Here is a 21716-nt window from a genome sequence, read left to right as displayed (position 1 = left end):
AAAAAAGCTACTCTCCTGTATTGAACCTTTACTGTGTCCCCCGTCTCAGCTCAGATGTCTGCTCCTCCAGGAAGCCCTCCTTGCCCCTTCTCCCCAGGCGGGGGTCAGGTACCCCCTAGGGTTCTCCCAACCCAGCTCATTCTGTGCTTCCTCCTTTGTGTTTATGACCAGTATCATTTCAGCTGACGTAATATTTTCAGGCTGTTCATGGTGAGCTTGGTACCGAGCTTGATTTTATTAAGCTCTCAACAATCAGGAGCCACCATTATTATTTTGCTCTCATTACTATTGACTATCATTATCTTGGTTCCTGGTCTCCTTAACTCTAACATTCTCCAGTTGACTCCCTGGCACCCTTTCTACCCGGATTGCTTCTGCATCGTGGCAAAGAAGCAGGGAGGGGGGCCTTAGGAGGAGGGGGACATAATTCTCAAGGGGACTCAGGGCCAAAAGACAGGGATTTCTGTCTTCTTTTCCATCCTGGTGGAAACCCCAGGATTCCTGGGACTCTTGTTCTCTGTGCTGGACAGAGGAAGGAAAGAGAGCCCTGGGGTGGAAGGGGGAGGTGGGTCCAAAGTTCCTCCCTGGCGCCACCACCCGTCTGTCCCAGGAGCCACTGTCATCACAGTTAGGTTGCCGCAGGGCAGAGGGGAAGAAGAGGAAGCTGGAGGGGTGCAGCTGGAGTGAAGACAGTGTCTGTGTGTGCAAGCCAGGGCACACTGGTCAGGTGCCAGGACCCATGGGGCTTGCTGACTTATGGGGCCACCACTGGGCGGGAATCCTGCTTGCAGGTGAGTGCAGTGCTCCCTTCAGAGGGGGCTGGGGATGGTGTGTGTGTGTGTGTGTGTGTGTGTGTGTGTGTGTGTGTGCACTCGCATGTGTATCCACAAAAGAGAGAGAGAGACATAAAGAGAAATCGGGAGACACACATACACAGAGAAATGAAGACAAATACCAAGGAGATTGACAAAGGTAGAGAGAGACCAGAGATAATGACATATACAGAAAGAGATGGAATTAGAGCCACAGAACCAGAAGCCTAGACAGAAATAGGGGGACAGAGAGGCAGAGAGTGAAAATGAGAGGAGAAACTGTAGCAGAGGGAAGAACAGGGAGGGACAGATAGGAGAGAGGAAGACAGAGAACAGACAGAGACAGCAGGGCAAGTGTACAAACGCAGAGAAATAGATTCAGGAGAGTCGTGGAGACAGCGAGAGAGAGAGCCAGAGAGAGAGGCAGGGAANGAGCTGGAACGTGACGCTGAGACAGGAGAAGACGGGCAGAGGGAGGATGTGCCAGCCCCGAGTGGCCAGGTCACACCTCAGGACAGGGGATGGATGTGACATTGATGCTTAGAGTCTCGGAGGCAGAAGGAAGAAACTAGTCTATTTTGATAAGAAAAAGCATTTTGGGGGCAAAGAAATGATTTTGCAATATGTGATGTGCAAAACTCAGCCCTGCTTTGCTGTGTGGCCCTGAGACCGGCTCTCCGCCCTGGCTGACCCTGGCAGGCTGCAGGGGCTCCGGGGTTCCCCGGAGGGGCTGTGAGTTATCAGCTTCTCTGCTAAGTTTGCTTTGTGCACAGAAGGCAGGACCCTGTGGGGAGGAGGCGGGAGGGAAGGGGCCAGGTAAAGGCTGTCTGCTGAGGGAGATTTATCTCGAATGGGTGTGATGAGACCCACCGTTGATGCTTTCACTCGTAGTATTTCTTTTGTCCTTATAATGGTTACATGAGGTGGGAACTGTTATTACTCCATTTTACAGATGGGGAAACTGGGACTCACAGGACATTACCTGCCCCCAAAATATGACAAAGCTGGGATTCACAGGCAGACAGTCAGGCTCTAAGCTTGTGGACTTAACCTCTAGCAGTATTACAGGCAGAAAATACAAACATGGCAATAATAATAATGACTGATCACTTACTGTGTCTGTTTTAAGCACGTCACATCTGATATCTCATGAAGCCTCACAACAACCCGATGAACTAAGTTAAGTTCTATTCTCCCCATTTTGCTGTTGAAGAAACTGAGGCTCACGAAGAGAAAGCCTCTTGCCCATGATGATAGACCTAGGAAGCATGAGAGTCAGTATTTGTTTCCAAATATCCTAAGAGTCCATGCCCTTAACCACTGACTGAGCAGGGAACCGGGTAGGGCTCGGCCAGACCGGAGTCCAGTGAGGGCTGGAGAGAAACATAGCTGCTAGCCTCTAGGAATTGGTCTGAGAGGAGGGGTGGCGGGTATCAAGGTCAGCTGCACATGAGCATGGCAGCTGGAGGTGGGGGGTCCCCACTCATGCCCACGGTCTCTTCAAGCCTGAATATAGATTGGCCAAATGGAAAACCAACAACTCTTGCTATCTTGTTCCCTTTTCCTCCCGGGAGGGAAATCTCCACCTGAGGGCAAGTCTGCGGAAGTACCAAAGGTTAATTCCCCCCACCAGAGATAATAGAAGTTCCTGTTTATTAGGGATCAGCTCTGTGCCCATCCCTGGGCTCACAGGAGGAATTTGGGTGTTAAGAACACATTCCTTAGGCGCTGGCAGGCCAGGTTCAAGTTTGGCTTCTGCCACTGAACTCAAATGGTCTCGGAAAGGGACTCCACCTCTTGGAGCATCTCCTTCCCTCTGTGTGGAATGAGGAGACTGGTCATGTACCTCCTGTAGGGTGAGCATCCTGGGAGGGGGCACAGTGACCCTCGGGGGCCCCATTACAGCTTGCCGCTTGCCAGTGTTCATTACCACGACACAGCCACCCTAAGATGCAGGTGATATTATGGCCATTCTACAGCTGGACAAATTGGGGCTCAAGAAGATTACAAACATGCCACAAGTCACATGGTCAGTGAGTAATGGCTAGGAGTCAAGCCTTAGGGGTGAAGTGTCATGTCCGTGACCTAGACCTCCCTCTATGAAGACCATAACTGAACGCCCTCCACACACACCTCTCCTTCTCTGAATGCCTCTTCTCTCTTCTCCGCCAGCCTCACTTTTGACCATGTGGAGTCTGCCAGCTGCAGCCCAGCTCACCCTTGCTGCCAGCCCACTTAACATCACCCAAGGTGAGAAGGATGTTGTTCTGTCCAGGTCTGGGACCCCAGACTCGTGGCCCATTCAGAGACGTGGGCACAGAAAACAAGGCTATCGTTTTGATGCCTGCCTTCATCCTTAAGCACCATCAGGATTCCGTGCCCAGAGTCCCAACAGGACAAATCTGATTGGCCCGGCCAGGCTCTGGCAACAACCGGTCAGATCAGTTGTACTGGGGGCAGGGGTAGAGGGGTGGCCTGTGGTTGTGGGTGGAAAGGTTGGCTACGAAGTTGGCAGTGGGATCTGGCTGGCATCCCAGTTACAAACGTGATTCTCCTTACAGCTGATACTAATTGACCCACTGTCCTCAGATCCTTCTGCTTTATTTGTCCAAGCCGCTTTAATGAGGCTCAGAGAGGGGAAGTAAGTTGCCCATGATCACACTTAGAATGAGCAGCAGTTCTAGCATTTGAGTCCAGGCATTGAGCACCCCTGTCTTCTGGCAATTCCGGTCCAGTCCCTCTGGGTCCCTCTGGAGCTACGTTTTGCTTGGTCCTCCTCTGTCTCTGCCTCTGTCTCCTCTCTATTTCTCCCCGTGCAGAACTGCTGGCCAGGCCCACCATTTCAATCAGCCAGGACACTGCCATAGAGCAGAGGGGACAGGTGACCCTCTTCTGTGACACCAAGAATGCCAATGTCACCATCCACTGGTTCGCCAACGATGTCCCCCTGGTGTTCCATGAGCGCATGCTGCTGTCTACAGATGGAAAGAAACTCACCATCCTCACTGTGCGGCGGGAGGACTCTGGGACTTACAAATGCAAAGCTGAGGGTTTCCGCCAGGTCCAGAGCAGTGACCCCACCTTCCTGACCGTGAACTGTGAGTCCCTGTCTGTTCTCCCCAGCTCCTCACTGATACCCCTTTCTGGGTAATTTCCTCTAGTCTCACAGCTTCTGATACCACTGAAATGTGGACTTGTCTACCCTTGGCTCCAGATGTATAACTAACTCCTTGTTGTCTCTACTTGGACTCTACTGGAAACATCCAAGTTAAAATATCCAAAACTAAGTTCCTTAACCTTCAGATGTTTGCTACAAAATCTTGCCTGGGTAGGGGCAAGGAAAGAGCATTTGCTGGTATGCTTTAGATGTGTCTTACGATCCTACTTTACCCAGGGAGAAGGCTGACGTTTAATTTCCATTAGACTCCTGTATCTCCTTTGTAATTGATCCAGAGCTTGGGTGGGGAGACGAGAAATATTAATATTTATTGACTCCCGAGGTCTCCCTAAGAGAGCCGTTGCTGATGTGATCATTACTGCTGTGATTGTTCTTGTCCTTCCAGATGGTCCTGACCCATTTGAAATCAAGTTGGATTCTGGTGTATCCAGCGGGGAGGTGGTTGAGGTGCTAGAGGGCTCCACCATGACCTTCTCTGTGGAAACGCAGTCTTATCCACCTGCCGTCCACTCCTGGTTTCTCAACAATAACTCGGCTCCATTTTCCACCACAAGAACATTCACCATCCAGGCCATGTCCACGGAACATGAAGGCATGTATAGGTGCTTGGCGTCCAACAACGCCACCCACCTGCTCCGCCTGGGGGCTCTTGAAGTCCGAGTCCTTGGTGAGTCTCTTTGCCCTGTTCCTCTCCTTCGTTCCTCTGAGAATCAGAGCTACGCCAATATCCCGGAGGTTCAGGGGGACCCAGAAGAGTGGGGATTTCTTACGTGGCTGGAGGCAGAACAGGGCTCTGACCACAGAGAAGGACCCGGCTCCTGGCTCGGCCCATCTTCCACAAGACCTTGTTGGCTCTCTGTGGGCTGGCCGTTCTTTGATTCTCCGAAAGCTGGTGGGGGGCTGATTCTCTATCCATACAAACACTAACACAGTAGTCACACATCTCAACACAGAAATAGTAACCACATATGCACAGCACACTCACACACATGCACAACACACACAAGACACACGTAATTCACGCACAATGAATACACCACAACCAACACACAACATGCATGCAAAGCACACACAACATGCATACAACACATAACGCAGCATTGACCTACATCACAAGCTTACACAGACCCCAACACATGCAAGCAACACACTCACACATACACACAACACGTGCCACACACGGGATATACTCACGTAAAACACAGACATACGTATCACACACACAACACATATACCACAAACAGCACCGCAAACACACACACACTGTTGTGTAAAACATACATGCATGCAACATGTAACACACACACAACACACACATTACAGTCACTCGACACCCTCACATACAACACAGAAAATACACCACACACTATGCATTCGATACCCTCTGCGCATGTACACACTGACACACGTTACACATACTCAGTATCTACATACCACACACACAACACAGTCACACACAAAGCGTATAGAACACCATACAACACATGTGCGTAACACATACGATACCACACACGACATACACTCATATGCAGAAAATATACACACGTAATACACACTCAGAGTGATAGTCACAAAACATCTGTACAACACACACAAACTCATACACACATGTCCATACACCGCACACTCACCATACACACGAAACCCATACCATGCATAATTGTCACACAGCACACACTCATACCTTCCATACAATGCAATCATAGGCAAAGAACACACACACACACCACAACACATACACGCATATTGTTGGAAAGCCCTGTGGCACCCGCCTGGGCAGGAGACTGGGGAAGGGTCCCTGACCCCCACCCCGTGTCTCTGTGTGTTTCCAGAAATGCTGACCAAGCCCAGCGTTGTGTCCCCAAGCCTGAATCTCATGGAGAATGCCAGCTCTGTGACCCTGACCTGCCAGACCTCCCACAAGGGGGCTGGAGTCCTGTGGTTCCTGAGGGGCCAGGCCCTCCTGCCTAGTGAGCACCTGGTACTGTCGGCCGACAACAGGAGCCTGGTCATCCATGGCCTTCAGAGAGATGACACGGGCCCCTATGAGTGTGAGGTCTGGAACTGGGGCAGCCAGGCACGAAGCGAGCCCCTCACGCTCACCATCAGCTGTGAGTCACCCAAGCCGGACCTTGTCCTCCTCTTGTCCTCCTTCCCTCCCTTTTGGTTGCTCCTTCTAGCCATTTGTTCCACAATTATTGAATACCTGCTCTGTGCCAGGCATGTCTGGGCACGGGACAAGGCAAAGCCCCCGTCCTTGTGGGGCTTACATTCTAGTGGGCAGACACACCATAAACAGCTAAGCAAGGGAGAGGCATGGTGTGTCGGGCGGGGACAAGGAGAACCACGAGGCAGCAGGAGGGACAGGAGAAGTTGGGAGGGGAAGGTGCTGCGGTCTTAGGTGGGGTAGTCAGGGGAGGCCTCCCTGAGGAGGCGGTGTTAACGCAGAACGTTGCAGGCAGCTAAGGAAAGAGGGCGCCGGGGGAGGGAGCAGCGTGTGAGGTGGGTGATGAGCAGTGGGCATAGGAACCCAAGGAGGCCAAGGCAACCACGCAGGTGAATTAAGGGGAGGACGGAACAGGAGAGGTTGAGGTGAAAGGGTGGGGGCAGATCCTGCAGGGCGCTGTGAACCGTGGAGAGGGCATCGGGAGCAACAGAAGGCTCTGAGGGGAGGGAGGAGAGGATTGGACTTAGGTTTTCACAGGGCATCCTGGACCTTTGTCTGTGGGGTGGAAGCAGGGGAGAGGGAGGAGGTTGAGAAAGTGGTGCGTTTGTTTGGGTCCTTGGAGAGGCAGACTCCAAGGTAGGATTAAAGGAGTGACACGTGCAAGGATTTTAGTAGGAGGAATGCTCCTGTGCAGAAACGTGGAGAGGGAGCCTTGGAAGGCTGGGGGAGCCAGTGACCGAGACGCTTGTCCCACCCTGAGCAAGCGAGGGAGGGGGAGGGAGAAAAGGTTGGGTGGAAGCACGGAGACCACCATGCAGTCTGAGGAACATCATCAAGGCTGTTGGGGAGCTCTGTATCTCTAAGGAAGGGGCCTGCCTCAGTTTCCCCAACACGCTCAGGTACAGGTCAGGTGCAGCCCGTGGGAGGGCTGGCAGTGGATTTCAGGGGCTGGGCACTTGGTTATTGAAACTCCTGCTGTCAGAAGTCTGCAAGGCCCCTTGTCGGGGTGGCCATAGCTGTCTGTCAGGGGAATGAGAAGTGGTTGGACCATGGGACCATGGATTCATTTTGAATCTAAAACTCAGGATGTGCTGCTGTTGACACAAGTGAAAGAGAAAGGGACAGACTCCAAGGTTTTTGCCTGAGCCACTCAGATGATGTAGCCGCCATGAGCTGAAGTGGAGAGGAGGTGCCTGCAGCAAGAGAAAGTAGGGTCCACGTGTATACGTGTTAAGTAACGGGGCGTAAGGAGATGGGGGTTATATACACCGCTGCTCTCTTGTTCCCTTCCCACTTCAGTCCTGAAACTGAAAACTGCTCTTTTGCTCTCCCTCTCTGCTGAGCAAATGTGGGGTGCTTGATAATAACAGCCATGACTTTTGGAGCTCCCAGCCTACTCGGGATGGAGAGGTCGATAATCAGGCCAAGACAAAATAGTGTCAAGAGGGCTGCCATGGGACGACAGGATTTGGGCAACCCAAAGGAAGCCCCCACCCGTCTGGGGGATGTGGGAAGGCTCATTGTGAAAGGTGGTGTCTACCAGGAGATCCAGAGGACGAGTAAGTTAGCTAGGTAGAGCAGACTCCAGGAAGAGCATTCCAAAGAAGGAAGAGAATGTGTGAAGGCTCTGAAGTAAGAGGAACCATGATAAAGAAGGAATCCAAGTAGGATCTTTTTTCTGAATTGAGAGTGGGAGGTGTGGAGAGGTGAGAGGTGGGGCTAGAGGGGTCTGCAAGGGCACGATTGTGAATGAGCTCATCAGCCATGGCCTTTGTGCTAAGGGTACTGGGGAGCCATGGAGGGTTCTGAGCAGGGGAGGGATAGTATCAAGTTTGTACTTAGGGAGACCCTCTGGCTGCTGTGTGGAGGATTTGACACCGGGATGGGAAGATCCTAAGGGATCCTGTTGGCCATGGGGTTCGGATGGGGAGAATATCAAAGGATACCTAGGAGGGGATGGGGGCAGGATTTTCCTCCTTCCTGGAGTGTCCCAACCAGAAACTCTTTGCATCCTTCTTTCCACTAGTTCACATTAATTTAAATAAGACAAAGACCCAACTCTTAGTTTGCATGAGAAACTCAACAGCCATTTCGTTTGCTTCCTTCGTGCATGTGGGAGGAAAGCCAAGTGCCAGTGCTGTCCTTCTGGCTTCAGGAAGGAACTCCACAAGTATCTCTACTTTGGAGAATACACGGATATAAATTTAAATATTGCAACAGGGCTATTTGCTCTTCAGTAAGAAAGTCCATCAGAATGGTAAAGTTTTTGGAAGCGTGGGGCTATGCTCACAGGACACAGCAACAATTTGGGAAGCCTGGGTGCTTTATGAGGCTCCCTGGTGAAGCTCACTTTTGCAAGGGCAGGGGGTTTGTGTTTTATTTTGATGCTGGTTTTGCTTTGGGTTTCTCCCTTCCACGCTGTAGACCTCAGTCTGCCTGCTTCGCAGCTAAGGAGGAAAAGGGAACATCTTGCCAAGACTCCTTTCAATGGCTGTTGAAAGAGCCTTTGTTCTCCAGGCTACCACCTAGAATTCTGTTAGTTATACCTGAGAAGGAGGGAAAGGGGTAAAGCTTCCAATACAGAAGGAGAGCAGGCATAACAAGAAAACTCACCGGTGGATAATATTTGCCTTTGCACACAGACGGCCCCGATCAAGTGGCCATCACCAGCGGGGCAGCGTCCGGGGTGGTCAGCACCATCAAGGCGGAGCTCAACTCCAGCCTGACCCTGCAGTGTCAGGCGGAGTCCCAGCCGGGCGCTAAGTTTCACTGGACCATTGAACACTCCACCACTGTGTATATGGGGGAGCAGTTAATCATCGGGGTCCTGACCTGGGAACACCAGGGCATCTACAACTGCACGGCCTCCAACCCACTGACCCAGCTGGCCCGCTCTGCTTCGGTCCTAGTCAGAGTGGTAGGTGAGTACCTCGGTGCCCCTTCCCCTGGGGTCCAGGCAGCTTTCCCCAGAGGGCAGCCCCACTCTCTAGACTTCTAGTGTGACAACGAGTGTGTTACATGGGGCAGGTTCCCAGTCTGGAGCTGCTGAATCCCAGCCTGTAAGGCTTGGGAGCTAGAACCTCTCCTTCCTAGCTGCGTGCCCTGGAAACCCTCTAGGTTGCTCTGAGCCTCAGTTTTCTTACCTGGAAATGGGGATTGTGGTGCCTTATCTTCCAGAGTTGTTTAGAAGTACAATGAGTCAGGGAGATAGTCAATGAGGGAAGGAGTGAACTGGTCGGAATTATATTAATTATATATTTTTAAAGATTCCATTTGCTTGAGAGCGAGTGAGCGAGCGAGAGAGAGAGCGAGCAGGGGGAGCAACAGAGTGAAAGGGAGAAGCAGACTCCCTGCCTGGCAAGGAGCCCGATGCAGGACTCGATCCCAGGACCCTGAGATCATGACCTGAGCTGAAGGCAGGTGCTTAACCGACTGAGCCACCCAGGTGTCCCTAATTATAGGAATTATATTAATAACAACTGGGTGTGACTGGCCCTGTATTTCTGTCCTGAGTTCTTGAGAGGGCAACACAGTGTCGCCGTTAGCCAGAGTTTTGTATCCCAGCTCCAATACTTACTGGCTGTGTGACCTTGGGCATGCTGCTTAACCTCTCTGGGCCTCTGATTCCTTGTGGGTAAAACAAACATAAGAGTTGTGCTTATATCATAGGGTCGTTGAAAATTAACCAACATTTGTAAGGTTTTTATGGCAGTGCCTGGCATATTGTGTTTATTAAACAAATAAAATTATTCTTTATTGAGCCTGTGCCGCATGCCTGAAACGAGCCTTTCCCTACACAGTATCAGCAAACGCTGCTTGGGTGCCCCCTGCCAGCCAGCTCTGAGCTGGGCCTGCTAGCATCTCTGTTGTGTAGGAAAGACTGAGCCCTGTCCTAGGGTTCGAAACCAGGCTGGCCACCTCAGGAGTCATGTTCTTAGTTGTGACCGAGTGGAGGACCCTGTGCAACTTCCCAAACTACCTTATTTAATCTTCAAAACAACTCTCTGGTCTTGTGAAGACCATGTGATGAATGGAGAAACAGAGGCTCGGAGGAGGAAGCAGTGAGAACGGTTGCTAGTCATGGGGGTGTTGTAGGATTTGAATGAGATCATGTGTGAAGGCCCCGTGGAGCTTAGAGCCTGATGGATGGCAGCTTCTATGGTCATCATCATCGGATCATATCATCGCCTTTTATCAAGTACCGACTGTGCGTCAGGCATAGCACTCTTACTCCTACGTGGGATCTCACTTAATCCCCTCAAAGCCTAGAGGGTTGCCAGTGGCTATGCTTGTTTGACACAGAAAGAAATGAAGGCTCAACGAATGAAACTAAGAACCCCCAATGCATCCTGGAAGCCCCCTCCTGCCCCTCCAAAGCAGAGAGCCCCTTCCTCTTCCCCCTGCTCCTCATGGCTGCCTTCCTAATCCCTGCGGCTGGACTTCACCCCTTTGGGAAGGCTTCTGGGCAGAAGCCGGATGGGCAAACACAGGCCCACGTTAATGATTACAGCTGCCATTTATTAATCCATCAGCTGTGGTGTGCCCGGCATGAACATTCACGATCTCATTTCATCTTCACATCATCACTGTGCGGGGGGTACCATTTCCCTCACTTTGCAGATGAGGCAATGAGACTCAGAAGGGGAGGTCACTTGTCCGTGGTCACAGGGCCCAGAGAGTCAAAGGTGACTCAGGCATGAAAATGAGGGGGAAAATGGAGAGGGAGAAAGCCAGGTTTCTGGTTTTCAAAGTCCTTTCCTCTGAAAGCCATATTTGATCCATCATCCCCAAGCAGTATTGTCATCCCACCATTAACTGACCACTTTCCATGGGTCTAAATACTGTTCTGTGTTAAGCATGTTGAACATTCCATAGTTGGAACATGAATACCCTTCTGTTGAATCTTTTCAGCAACCACTGACACTATTATCCCTGTTTTACAGAGGAGACAAGTGAAGCACAGAGAGGTTAAGTAGCATGGTCAAGGTCACACAACTGAGATGTGAATAGGCCATTGACTGCAGAAATGACTCCATAAAATGCTGCCTCCCAGTGACTGGAAAACACGTGTTCATCAAGTGACAGTAGAGATAAAGCCAGAGCTTGGGAATGGGGATGGGGGCAGGCATGAGGGTGTGTCAGACCAGGGTCCTGATTCTTTCTCCTTGCCCAGCTCCCAGGTCATCCCTGTCTGCAAGAGTCATTGCTGGCATTGCCGTCGGGGCCCTGACTGTCACTGCCCTGTCCGCAGGGCTGGGCTGTTTCGTCTGCAACAGAAACGCCAGATGGTAAAGCTGGGAATGGGGTAGGGGCATGGCCTGCAGGGGGCCTGCCTGGCCGGAAGTGTTGCTGACCATGGTGCTGAGGTGTGTCTGTAGCAACTGGGGAACTCAGGGGGTTTGGGATGTTGCCCAAGAATGGATGTGAGATATGGGTAGGGCCTGTGAAAATGGCAAGGGCTGGAGGCAGAAGAATGAGGGATTTGGGGTTTCAGGTTCTCAAGGAAAAAAGCAGAGGACCCCATCCAGGAGGGAGCAACACCCACCTCTGCGGAGGGGCCCCATGCAGAGTCCTGTTCCAGTAAGTGACTTCATGGCTGATGCGATGGGGGGCTGGGGAAGGTGCTGGTATGGGGAGCCTGGGCCTCTGCTCCCAGCTTTGCCACTAGAGATCATGGATGAGATTGGAGCCAAGAACTCTGAGGAGTTCTGCCTGTTCCAACAGCCAGAGCAAAAAATAGGGCATTTGTTGCCATTCTGTCCTTCTTCACTCTCAGAAAACCTTGCTAGCTGATCGCTGTAGACAGAAAGAATCAATCACAACTCTCATCCCTGCTGAACTCAAAGTCAGCCTTATAACCCGTCTCAACACGGTGCTTCCTGTGCCCTCTACTGATGGATGGGAGCTGACTAAAGGCAAAATGAAACATCTTCAACATCTCTGGGCTAGGATTCTGGAAGGATGCCTCCCCCCAAAAATGGAAGCCCTAGAAACTGTCCAATCCAGCTCAGTTTTACAGAGAGGAAATCCATGTCCAGGAAGGATAAAGGATAAACCCACGCTACAGAGGGCCCACTAGGGCTAGGTCTTAGATTTCTGCCCTCATCCATCTCATCACACAGCCACATCCACCCAGAGCTAGATTTCCAGGACATTTCCAGGTCAAGCTCACTGGAGCTATGATGGGGAACCCAAGGAAGGAAAGAAGGGAGGAAGGGAGGAAGGGAGGAAGGGAGGAAGGAAGGAAGGAAGGAAGGAAGGAAGGGTTCTGCCACTACCTTTCTGGGGATAAGAGTGACCAGGAAAAATGGCCCCTTCCCTCACATCTCTTCCTAACTCCAGCCCCAGGCTGGCCTTCCCTTTCTCTAGACTGGCCGAGGCCCATGTACGCCACCTCACCTGAACCTCAAGAACAGGTTGGAGTCAAAAAGGTGAGCAATGCTCCAGAGGGACCCTCCCTGTTCCCCTGATTATCTGGCCCCTTCCCAGCCCAGCAGGGCTGTTCCAGTCCCATCTCTTGGGTTGGGGAGTGAGGCATGTTCTCTTGAGGATATCCAGTGCTAGCTTGGGTCTCTTTGCATCTCCTCCCCCGCCTTCTCTGGGGATCCCAAGATCCTCCCTCACTTTCCATCTCTTCTCCTTGTCTTCTTGCCCTTCAACATGACAATGCCTTGAGCTCCTCTGGGAATCAGGAGAGATGTAACTGCCTCTGAGGCCAAAGCTGTTTCTGAGAATTTCTGGGAACGGTCCCCATCCCAAGCCCATGACCTCTTCAGTACTTTCTTTTCCCCCAGGGGCTGCCACCAGACCCCCAAGCGCAGTTTTATGAGGTATTTTGGCCCTGCTGGGTTTGATTTAAAAAGCTGCAGTGGGAATACAGTCTGAGAATGTTGTATTTGACAAGTCTGAGAAGCCATCCTGTATAAATCTTTACCGTACATTGCAAGGCCAGGGATGGGGAGGAAGTGGCCCGAGGCCTCAGAGGCAGCTGGGTCAGAGTCTAGGTCTCTGGTTCCTACTGTGTTCCTTTTACCTCCAGAGCTCTGAATTGGATTGCAAACGAGGTGGCTATAGCTAGCACATGGTGGGGTGCAAAGGAAGTTCTGGAGTAGAGGTTGCAAATATAGCCAGGTGAAAAGACAGAGTTCTAGGTTGGGGGCAGGGCCTTGGGTCCTAAACTTATATCCACTTCTGATTCTTTGTAAGAACCTGGTGAAGCCTATTCCTCCCTGGGGTCTCTGAAGAGTGCAGGCTGGCACTTTCCAGCCCCTGTGATTTTAAGGCAGTCTGTGCCCATGGTCCCTAACTGATCTCACCATTCACTTGCAGAAGGATCCACCATCAACAACCCCCAGGAACTATTCTCATGGCCCCAGAAAACCACTGCCCAAAGGTGCATTGGATCCATTGGTCCCCACTCTACCGAAAGGAAACATAGAGTCAAACTACGAGGTAATTTTATGCCATCCTGAATCTTTGGACAGGTGGAGAGCTGTCACCAACCTGTCTTTTCCTCCTTGCTGAAAATCTGTAGGATAAACCATCAAGAGAATTTTCCCTTCATTATTTTTCTGTTCCATTCCCATCCCATCATGTTCTACTTCATTTCATTCTGTTCCTTTCCAGTCCACTTGATTTTACTCCGTTCCATGTTTCCATCACATTTATATTCACCCCACCTGTTAGAAGGTGGAGGAGGGGCAAGAATGTATCCCCCAAATTGAGAAGTTTCTCAGAGACCAGAAAACAAAGCTGGTGCCTCCATACCATTTACACAGAGTTTCATTCGGGGTAGCTTACCAACAGGGCATCAGGTGAATGACAATCAGGCAGCAGCGCAGCAATTCTCCATGAAGTCCTGATCTCAGTCCACAGATTTTATACAGTGAAGTCACAGGGTCTAACGCTTAACAGACCTCTTGCCGCCACCTGTGCACCAGAAGCGGTGGGGGTGGGGAAGAAACTATGTTATTTTTACCAGTTATCTAAACAACTTTAGGGAAGACCAGAACAAGCCTTCCCATATTCGTTGGGGGGTAGGGGCATAGCCTAACCTGCAAGGGGCCGGGAACATGTAGCCCCAAGTGAGGTCATCTCGCAGACATGAACAAGATGGAGTCAGTCCTGTGGGCACTCCTACACCACCCATTTCCTTTCTGTCCATTTCACTTTACTCCTTTTTTTTTTTTTTTGAGAGAGAATACATCCAAGAGCTTGAGGGGGAGGGGCAGAGGGAGAGAATCTCCAGCAGACCCTCCCCCCCCCACTGTTGAGTGCAGAGCCCAATGTGGGGCTCAGTCTCACAACCCTGAGATCACCACCTGTACCGAAACCAAGAGTTGGACGCTCAACTGACTGAGCCACGCGGGCGCCCCCAACTTTTCTATTTATTCTGTTTCTTTTATTTACATTTTTTTGGACACCATGCCATTTATTCCACTCCACTCCCTGACTTCAGTTTCCATTCTATTCCATTTCCCTCCATTCCTATCCCCTTCGGTGCATTGATAACCATCTATCCCTTTTAATTTGTTTCCTTTTTGAATCTTTTATTTTTTTCATAGTTACTTCTCTACATTTCTCCCATGGGGGATTTGAGGTAATTCACAGCAAGCGTATATACCACACTATATAACGGTGCTAAATTACAAATAGGAACCACAATTAGGAAAATACTTTTAATAATAGCGGGAAGTCAAGGGATGGATAAGAAAATAAATATGCTGGACCTACATAGTATCTGTCCCTATATTTCTCATTTGTCTTTGACTTTCCTGGTAGCCAAATTAAAAAAAAAAAAGGCATCATCAGTTTTATCACCCAAAAGGAAGAAAGCTATTAGCTTATTCAGGCAAATGGGAAGTAGAGCTTCCCATTGGAGGTTCAGATAATTCAGGTGATGCTTCCTGGTTCTAAGGATTAGTGAAGTTATTTCAGAGGACACAAGTGACAACATCCATCTTCAGGACTAACCAGATTACTCCACGTCTGGGATAGACTTTAGACAGTATCCTCTGAAGGAGTCAGTGGCCAGTCAGACTTTTAGGAGGCAAAAGAGGAAGGCCAGGACACATTTGGAAAAGAGAAACTTTAGGGACACAGAACTCCAATAATTTAGTGTCTGAAGTCCTGCCTCTTAGCCGAGCGACAACTGTGTTCCTGTTCTTCCAGAGGGCAGACCAGTGACTGTGGAGGGGAGATTGAAGGGTGGCTGGCTTTAGTCTAATGGACAGATGATCCATTCTCAAAAGATGTGAATGTCTTATATATCATAGTCAGGGATTTTAAACATTATCTTTTTTTAAAAGTAGGCTCCACACCCAGTGTGGGGCTTGAACTCATGATCCCAAGATCAAGAGTCCTGTGCTCTACCAACTAAGCCAGCCAGGAGCCGCCATAGTCAGGGATTTTAATAAAAATACAAATCCTCTGAAAGTGATTGAGAGAACACTGGGGAATCTCAGGTAACTCAATTTCAGAAACTACGTGTGGGAGGAGAGCTACATTTGTTCCCTTTTATCAGTAAAGCAAAAGCTCTTCCTAGAAGTCTCGCTCAGGGAAATTCCTCTTCTATCTCCTTGGCCAGCATTCTGTCACATGGTATTCCTTGTTGCAAAGAAGGCTGAGAGAGTGAGGTCTTCTGCTTCCTAGTCTTGTCAATAGAAGTAGACAAGGGATAAGATATGGGGAAGAGTGTTGGGTCAGCAAACTCAGTGTCTGCAATATTCTGGAGGGATGACAAGGAGCAAACCATGTGAAGGGTCTGGAGTGGAGCATTCCAGGTTGAGGGGCATTAAGTGGAAAGGCTCTGAGGTGGGTGTATGATAATCTGTGGCTGCATAACAAGTTACCACACACGTAGCAGCTTAACACAGCATATGTCAGTGTCTCAGAGTTTCTATCCAGAGTCCAAGCACGCTTAGATGGGCCTTCTGCAAGGCTGTAATCAAAGTGCTGGCCCAGGCTCAGGTCTCATCTGAGGCTTGACTGGGGAAGGAGCCACTTCCAAGCTCACATGGTTATCGGCAGCCTTCGGTTCCTAGCAGGCTATCATAACAAGGGCTTCAGTGTCTTACTGGCTGTCCACTGGAGGCTGCCCTCCGTCCTTTGCCATGTGGCCCTCTCCGTAGGCAGCTCACAAGATTGCATCTTGCCTTTTCAAAGCCAAGACAGAAGTCACAATCTTACATAACAGAATCAGTACCTGCCATCATGCACAGCCTGCCATTTTGCCATATTCTACTGGTTAGGTGCAAGTCACAGGTCTTGCCCTCAAGGGAAGGGGATGACATAAGGGCACAAATAGCAGGAGGTGAGGATTATGGGGGACACTTTAGAGTCTATCGTCCATGGTAGGGAAGTGTATGGGCCATTACAGGAACACAGAGGTACCAGCATGACTGAAGCATAGTAAGATAGGAGGAAGATCTTTGGAATTTCCAAGGATGGAGGACAGTGCCAGAGTGTCAGGGCCTTGGACTAAATATAGCAAGTAAGCCAAGAAGGCCTACCCAGGGAATGGAACTCATCTTTTCTCTTTGTGTAACAGGTGCTCGTGAATCCAGAACACAACCTTTACTGCCAAATCAACCCCTGAGTCTAACGGAAGCAGATTTCCTTTCTCCAGAAATCCTAGAGGAGTCACGCTCAATCACATCTTCAATGAAATTTATTGGGTGCCTCTGATTTTCCAGCCATTCTCTTTGTAGACCTCGTGACATTCTGTTCTAATGTGTTTTTCAAGCTCTGGACCCTAGCTGCCACCAAATCTTGGGCTTTTGATTCATGTTTCTTTAAAAGCAATAAAAACAGGGAGAATGTGACCCAGAATAAGAGGGCCAAGATTCGAGCCCCAGCAGCTGGAGATGCCATAGCTGTGTCACGAGGATGGGCAAACACTGGTGGTGGACACAGCAGCTGGGTGTGGAGGGTGTGAGCCAGCCGGAGATGAGCAGGGGAGGAATACAGTGGCCAGTCTTTTCAAATCATGGCAGAAGATGAGAAACAAGGAGATATTAAGAGATGATGACAGGAAAAAACAGAATGACGTGAGAGACCAAGGCACCTGGGGAGGAACAGATGCAAGGTGCTTAGAATCCCAGGGGATTCGGGGGTGGAGGCGGTGAGAGTTAGATTTGGTGAAGCTAGAGTGAGGAGTCAAGGATGACTCCCGGGTTTTTGGCCAGAGCACGTGGATGACCGGCAGGCCACTTTGAGGCAACAATGAGGGAGGAGCACATTTGGGATAGAGAAGGAAAGTCAAGAATTTGCTTTAAGCATGTCAAAAATAGATTAGCTGGAGAATAAAACAGGCAGTTGTTCATAAAAGTCTAGACAGAGCAGGGTAGGAGAGATACATATCTGGGAGTTGTTAGTGGCGTTTAAAGTTATGGGGCTGTAGGAGATCTTGTGTCATGGTTCTCCAAGACCACCCTCAGGCTGGATGATTTGCTAGAAGGATTCACAGGACCCAGACTATTATACTCATAGTCATGGTTTATTATAGCAAAAAGATAGAGAATAAAATCAGCAAAGGGAAAGGACCTGGGGTGAGGTCTGGAGGACACCATGCATAAACTTCCGAGTGTCCTTTCTCAGTAGAGTTACCAGGGAATTCCCCCAGCAATGATGTGTGACAACACTTGTGAAGGGTTGCCAACCCAGGAAGCTCACCCTGAACCTGAGTGTTCAGGGTTTTTATAGGAGGTCAGTCACATGGGCATATATTATAGGACTGACCTGCCACTGAAGCTCCAGACCCCTAGAGAAGGAAAGCTGGTGTTCACCATAGAGCACATTGTTTGTATAAACTATGGACAAGCTGGTGCAGCATGGCTCAAGGCCTCAGGCCTGCAAAAACCCTTTATCATATAGAACATTACGAGAGCCCGGTTCCTAGAAGCCAAGCAAGAGCTAGTTATGGAAATAGGCCCTTCTTGGGCTTGAATACTCCAGGCCTGTTGAGTTAACCCTTTCCCCTACAGATTGCAAAGAAAGTGGATAAAGACAGAATAAGTAGGGGCTGGTAACTAAGCCCTGGGTCCCTCCAATGTTTATAGTTTGAGAAGAGGAAAAGGGCTGTCTTCCCCCCCCCCCACACACACTGCCAAGAACTTGCCACCCCCCAGTATCCCAGGGACAGGTTATACTCCCCATCTAGTGACTCTTGCCTTTATCATCCAGCATTTAGAGCAAATGGGTTCATGACCTTCTTGTTTCTCAGCACGAGTTGAGCCCCCACCCAAATCCTGGCCAACAGAACTCAATCCCCAAACAGCTGATAGAGAAACCTCTGGGTTCAATGGACATCTCTCTAGAATGAGTTCCTGTTCCTCAGTCGTATCTGTTCTGAAGTCTCCATAACATCCAGGTTAGGTCAGGATTCGGGCGCTCCTGGAAGTAAAACTTACCGTCTTGTTGATATTGAAAGAAGAAAAAAGAGCAAACAAAAAGCGAAATCAGTTTTAAATTATATATTACTAATGCATTAATGTCTGAATATCTCAAATTTTAAAAAATCGAAAAAATACAGGAAAAAAGAAAGATGAGCTCATGGTCAAAGCATCCCATCATGATTTTGTCATATTTACGTACTGAATCTGTAATCATTCTGCAGGATTTGATGTCTTTACAACACAGCTTGTAGTATGGCGATTCTTTATCTTTTATGTCTGTCGTTGGAGTTTTGAAGGTTTCTTCATATGCTTCATGTTTTTGCTTCTATTATGAATAAATATAAACTGTCCTGTCTTGTTTGCACACTCAGTATTGCTTATGTAGAGGAAAGATGTTGATACATGGGCAGGGGCAATATAACGTAAAAGTTAATAGCATGAACTCTAGCAACAGACTTCTTGGACTCAATCCCAGCTCTGCCCTCACAATACAATCCAGGGTAAGTTACTTAACACTTCTGGGCCTCAATGTCATCTTCCGTAAAATGGAAGTAACAGTCCAACCTTGTATGAATTGTTATGAGGACTAAGTGAGAAACATTTATAAGGACCTTAAAGCAGTACCTGGCACAGAGTGGTATATAAATGTTTATCATTATCTGTTTCATATTCAATGCCTTTCTAGCCTCTTCTTGATGTTCATTTCTTTTAATTAATTCTCTTGGGTCTTGTGGTTTGTAATCATTTCTGCTAATCATAGTAATTTTGCATTCTCTGTGTCCAGTGGTTATGACGCATATCTTTTTTTGTTTGTTTTTGAGAGAGAGCGTGCTAGCAGGTGGGAAGGGGCAGAGGGAGAGAGAGGATCTCCTGGGTGTGGAATCTGATGTAAAGCCGGATCCCATGACCTTGAGATCAAGACCTGAGCCGAAATCAAGAGTCGGATGCTCAACTGACTGAGCCACCCAGGTGCCCCATGATGCGTATCTATTTTCTACTGAAGTTTTGCTTTGAAGATCGGTCCCTATCTTTTGGACACATGCTGAAACACTTAGAGACGAAATGAAATAATGTGTAGGATTTGCTTCAAAACCACTGGGGGAGGAGGACAGTGGAAAGCACAGGTGGGCCTAGAGATGAGAAAAGATCCAGTGGAAAATTAAGTTGCTTGAAAGAGGGGTGCCCTTTAACCAGTCTCTCTACTTTTGTGCTGGAAATTTAAATAGCAAAAAGTTTTTTAAAAGAACAATGTTACCTATTTCCATTTAAAAAACAACATCTTTAACCCTAAAACATTAGAGGCATGCCCATTAAAAAGAGAACACAAGCAAGAATGTCACTTCTACTGATACTGTGAAAATGATAGCCGACACAATCTAAATGAAAGGAAACATCTGGTCAAAAATACTGGCAAGGAAGAGATGAAATAATTAGCTGTAGATGATTGTTTCACTAGAAAAGCCAAGAGTATCAAAGGAAATACTATGAGAATTCCTAACATTTCAGGGGCACCAGGGAGGCTCAGTTAAGCATCTGTCTTCGGCTCAGATCATGATCTTGGGGTCCTAGGACTGAGCCCCATGTTGGGCTCTCTGCTCAGCAGGGAGTCAGCCTCTCTCTCATCTGTGTGCACACACACTCTCCTCAAATAAATAAATAAAAATCCTTTAAAAAAAGAATTCCTAACATTTCAGTAGGTTAACCAGATACAAAATAAATATTTTTATTTTTTAAAGTTTTTTTTATTTAAGTAATCTCTATACCCAATGTGGGGCTCAAACCCACAAACCGGAGATCAAGAGTCGCATGCTGTACCGACTGAGCCAGCCAGGCGCCCCCAACCTAAATCTTTTTTTAAAAAAAACCCACGATAACCAATCGTAAGAAATTTTGGGGGGTAGAGATTACCTTTCAAATAGCAGTAATTTGTTGTTAGAAGTTATGTGAAGAAAACTACAGGAGTACTTTGACAGCACTAAAAAAGAAAAAAAAAAGCCTTTAAAATGCCATATTTTCATACAGCAGGGCTCCATTGTCAGCTTCTCCCTGGTGGGGTGAAAATAAACATCGCTGTTTTCTCACAGGGTGATTGTCCCAGTTAAGGAGATGTTAATGTGTTTAACAAAGGGCCAGGAATCTTTATTTATTCAAAACAAACCGAATATTTATTGAGCGTCTATTATGTGCCAGGTACCTTAGGATGCTGGGGATACGGCACTAATCAAAGTAAATACAAATCTTTCCCCCTGTGCAATTGATAGTCTCATGGTGAAAGCAGATACACAGCAGACCAAATAAATACCTACAAAATATGTTAGATAGTAAGAAGTTCTCTAGAGAATAAATAAAGTGAGGAGGGAGGCAGGGAGTATGTGGGGGAGTGAAGGGTTTGTTTGCAAGTTTACAACGTTAATAGGGGAATGCCCGTGAGAAAGTGACATCTGTCTAAAGACCAGATGGCCAGAATCGAGGGGAATTCTCAAAGGAAGAGTCTGCCAGCCAGCATGAAAAACAAGCACGTGCAAAGGTCCCGAAGGGGGAGCCTAATGGAGTTGCCGGAGAAGGTGGAAAGGCCAGCGTGGCCGCAACGGAGAGAGAAAAATGGTCAGGAGATGGGGCAAAAAGCGAAGGGGAGGGTTAGAGACCAGATCCTTAAAGTCTTATAGGCAGAGAAAGAACTCTATTTAAAAAACAAAACGATTCTTGCTATTTTACCATCATGAGCGACAAAAACATATCAGCAAGTCAGATTCTTGAAGGACTTGACAGCAGCTCCCCGGACTGTGTAACGGGCTTGTAGCCACTATCTTTGGGCTTGAGGACCGAAAAGGAGACGGCGCGCCAAGGGTCTGACAAAGCAGCGGGAGCCCGGGAGGGGACCGTCCAGGCGGTCCCAGGCCAGCCTTTTCCAAGTCAGCCACTGCCCCCGCATGTACGCCTGGGCCTCCAGGTCCTGCTCCTCGTCTGGGCGCCCCACAGAAACTAGGACGCACACAGTCGCAGCCCCCAGCAGCTACCCAACCAGACGCGTCTAGCCGTAATCCCCACGCTCGCCTCCGGGAGGTGCTGGACTCCCGCCTATCGCCGCCGGCGCCGCTGAGGTTTCTGGGAATTGTAGTCCCGGCTCGCCGAGCCCAAACGCACTTCCGGGTTCGGCCAGAAAC

General features: G+C 49.0%; 1 protein-coding gene across 1 annotated transcript; it reads left to right on the top strand.

The window, feature by feature from the left end:
* The first annotated feature begins 739 nt into the window (after window positions 1–739).
* CEACAM20 (CEA cell adhesion molecule 20) lies at window positions 740–11449 on the top strand. Its single transcript, XM_008684589.1, has 8 exons — window positions 740–791; window positions 2985–3117; window positions 3621–3910; window positions 4376–4657; window positions 5823–6101; window positions 8800–9078; window positions 10826–10835; window positions 11338–11449. Exons 1-8 carry the CDS (start codon window positions 740–742, stop codon window positions 11447–11449), a joined length of 1437 nt encoding a protein of 478 aa, XP_008682811.1.
* Window positions 11450–21716: the final 10267 nt, after the last annotated feature.

Source organism: Ursus maritimus, unplaced genomic scaffold (genome assembly GCF_017311325.1).
Source record: "Ursus maritimus isolate PB19 unplaced genomic scaffold, ASM1731132v1 scaffold_19, whole genome shotgun sequence".
Lineage (NCBI taxonomy): Eukaryota > Metazoa > Chordata > Mammalia > Carnivora > Ursidae > Ursus > Ursus maritimus.
This window is presented reverse-complemented; position numbering and strand designations above follow the sequence as displayed.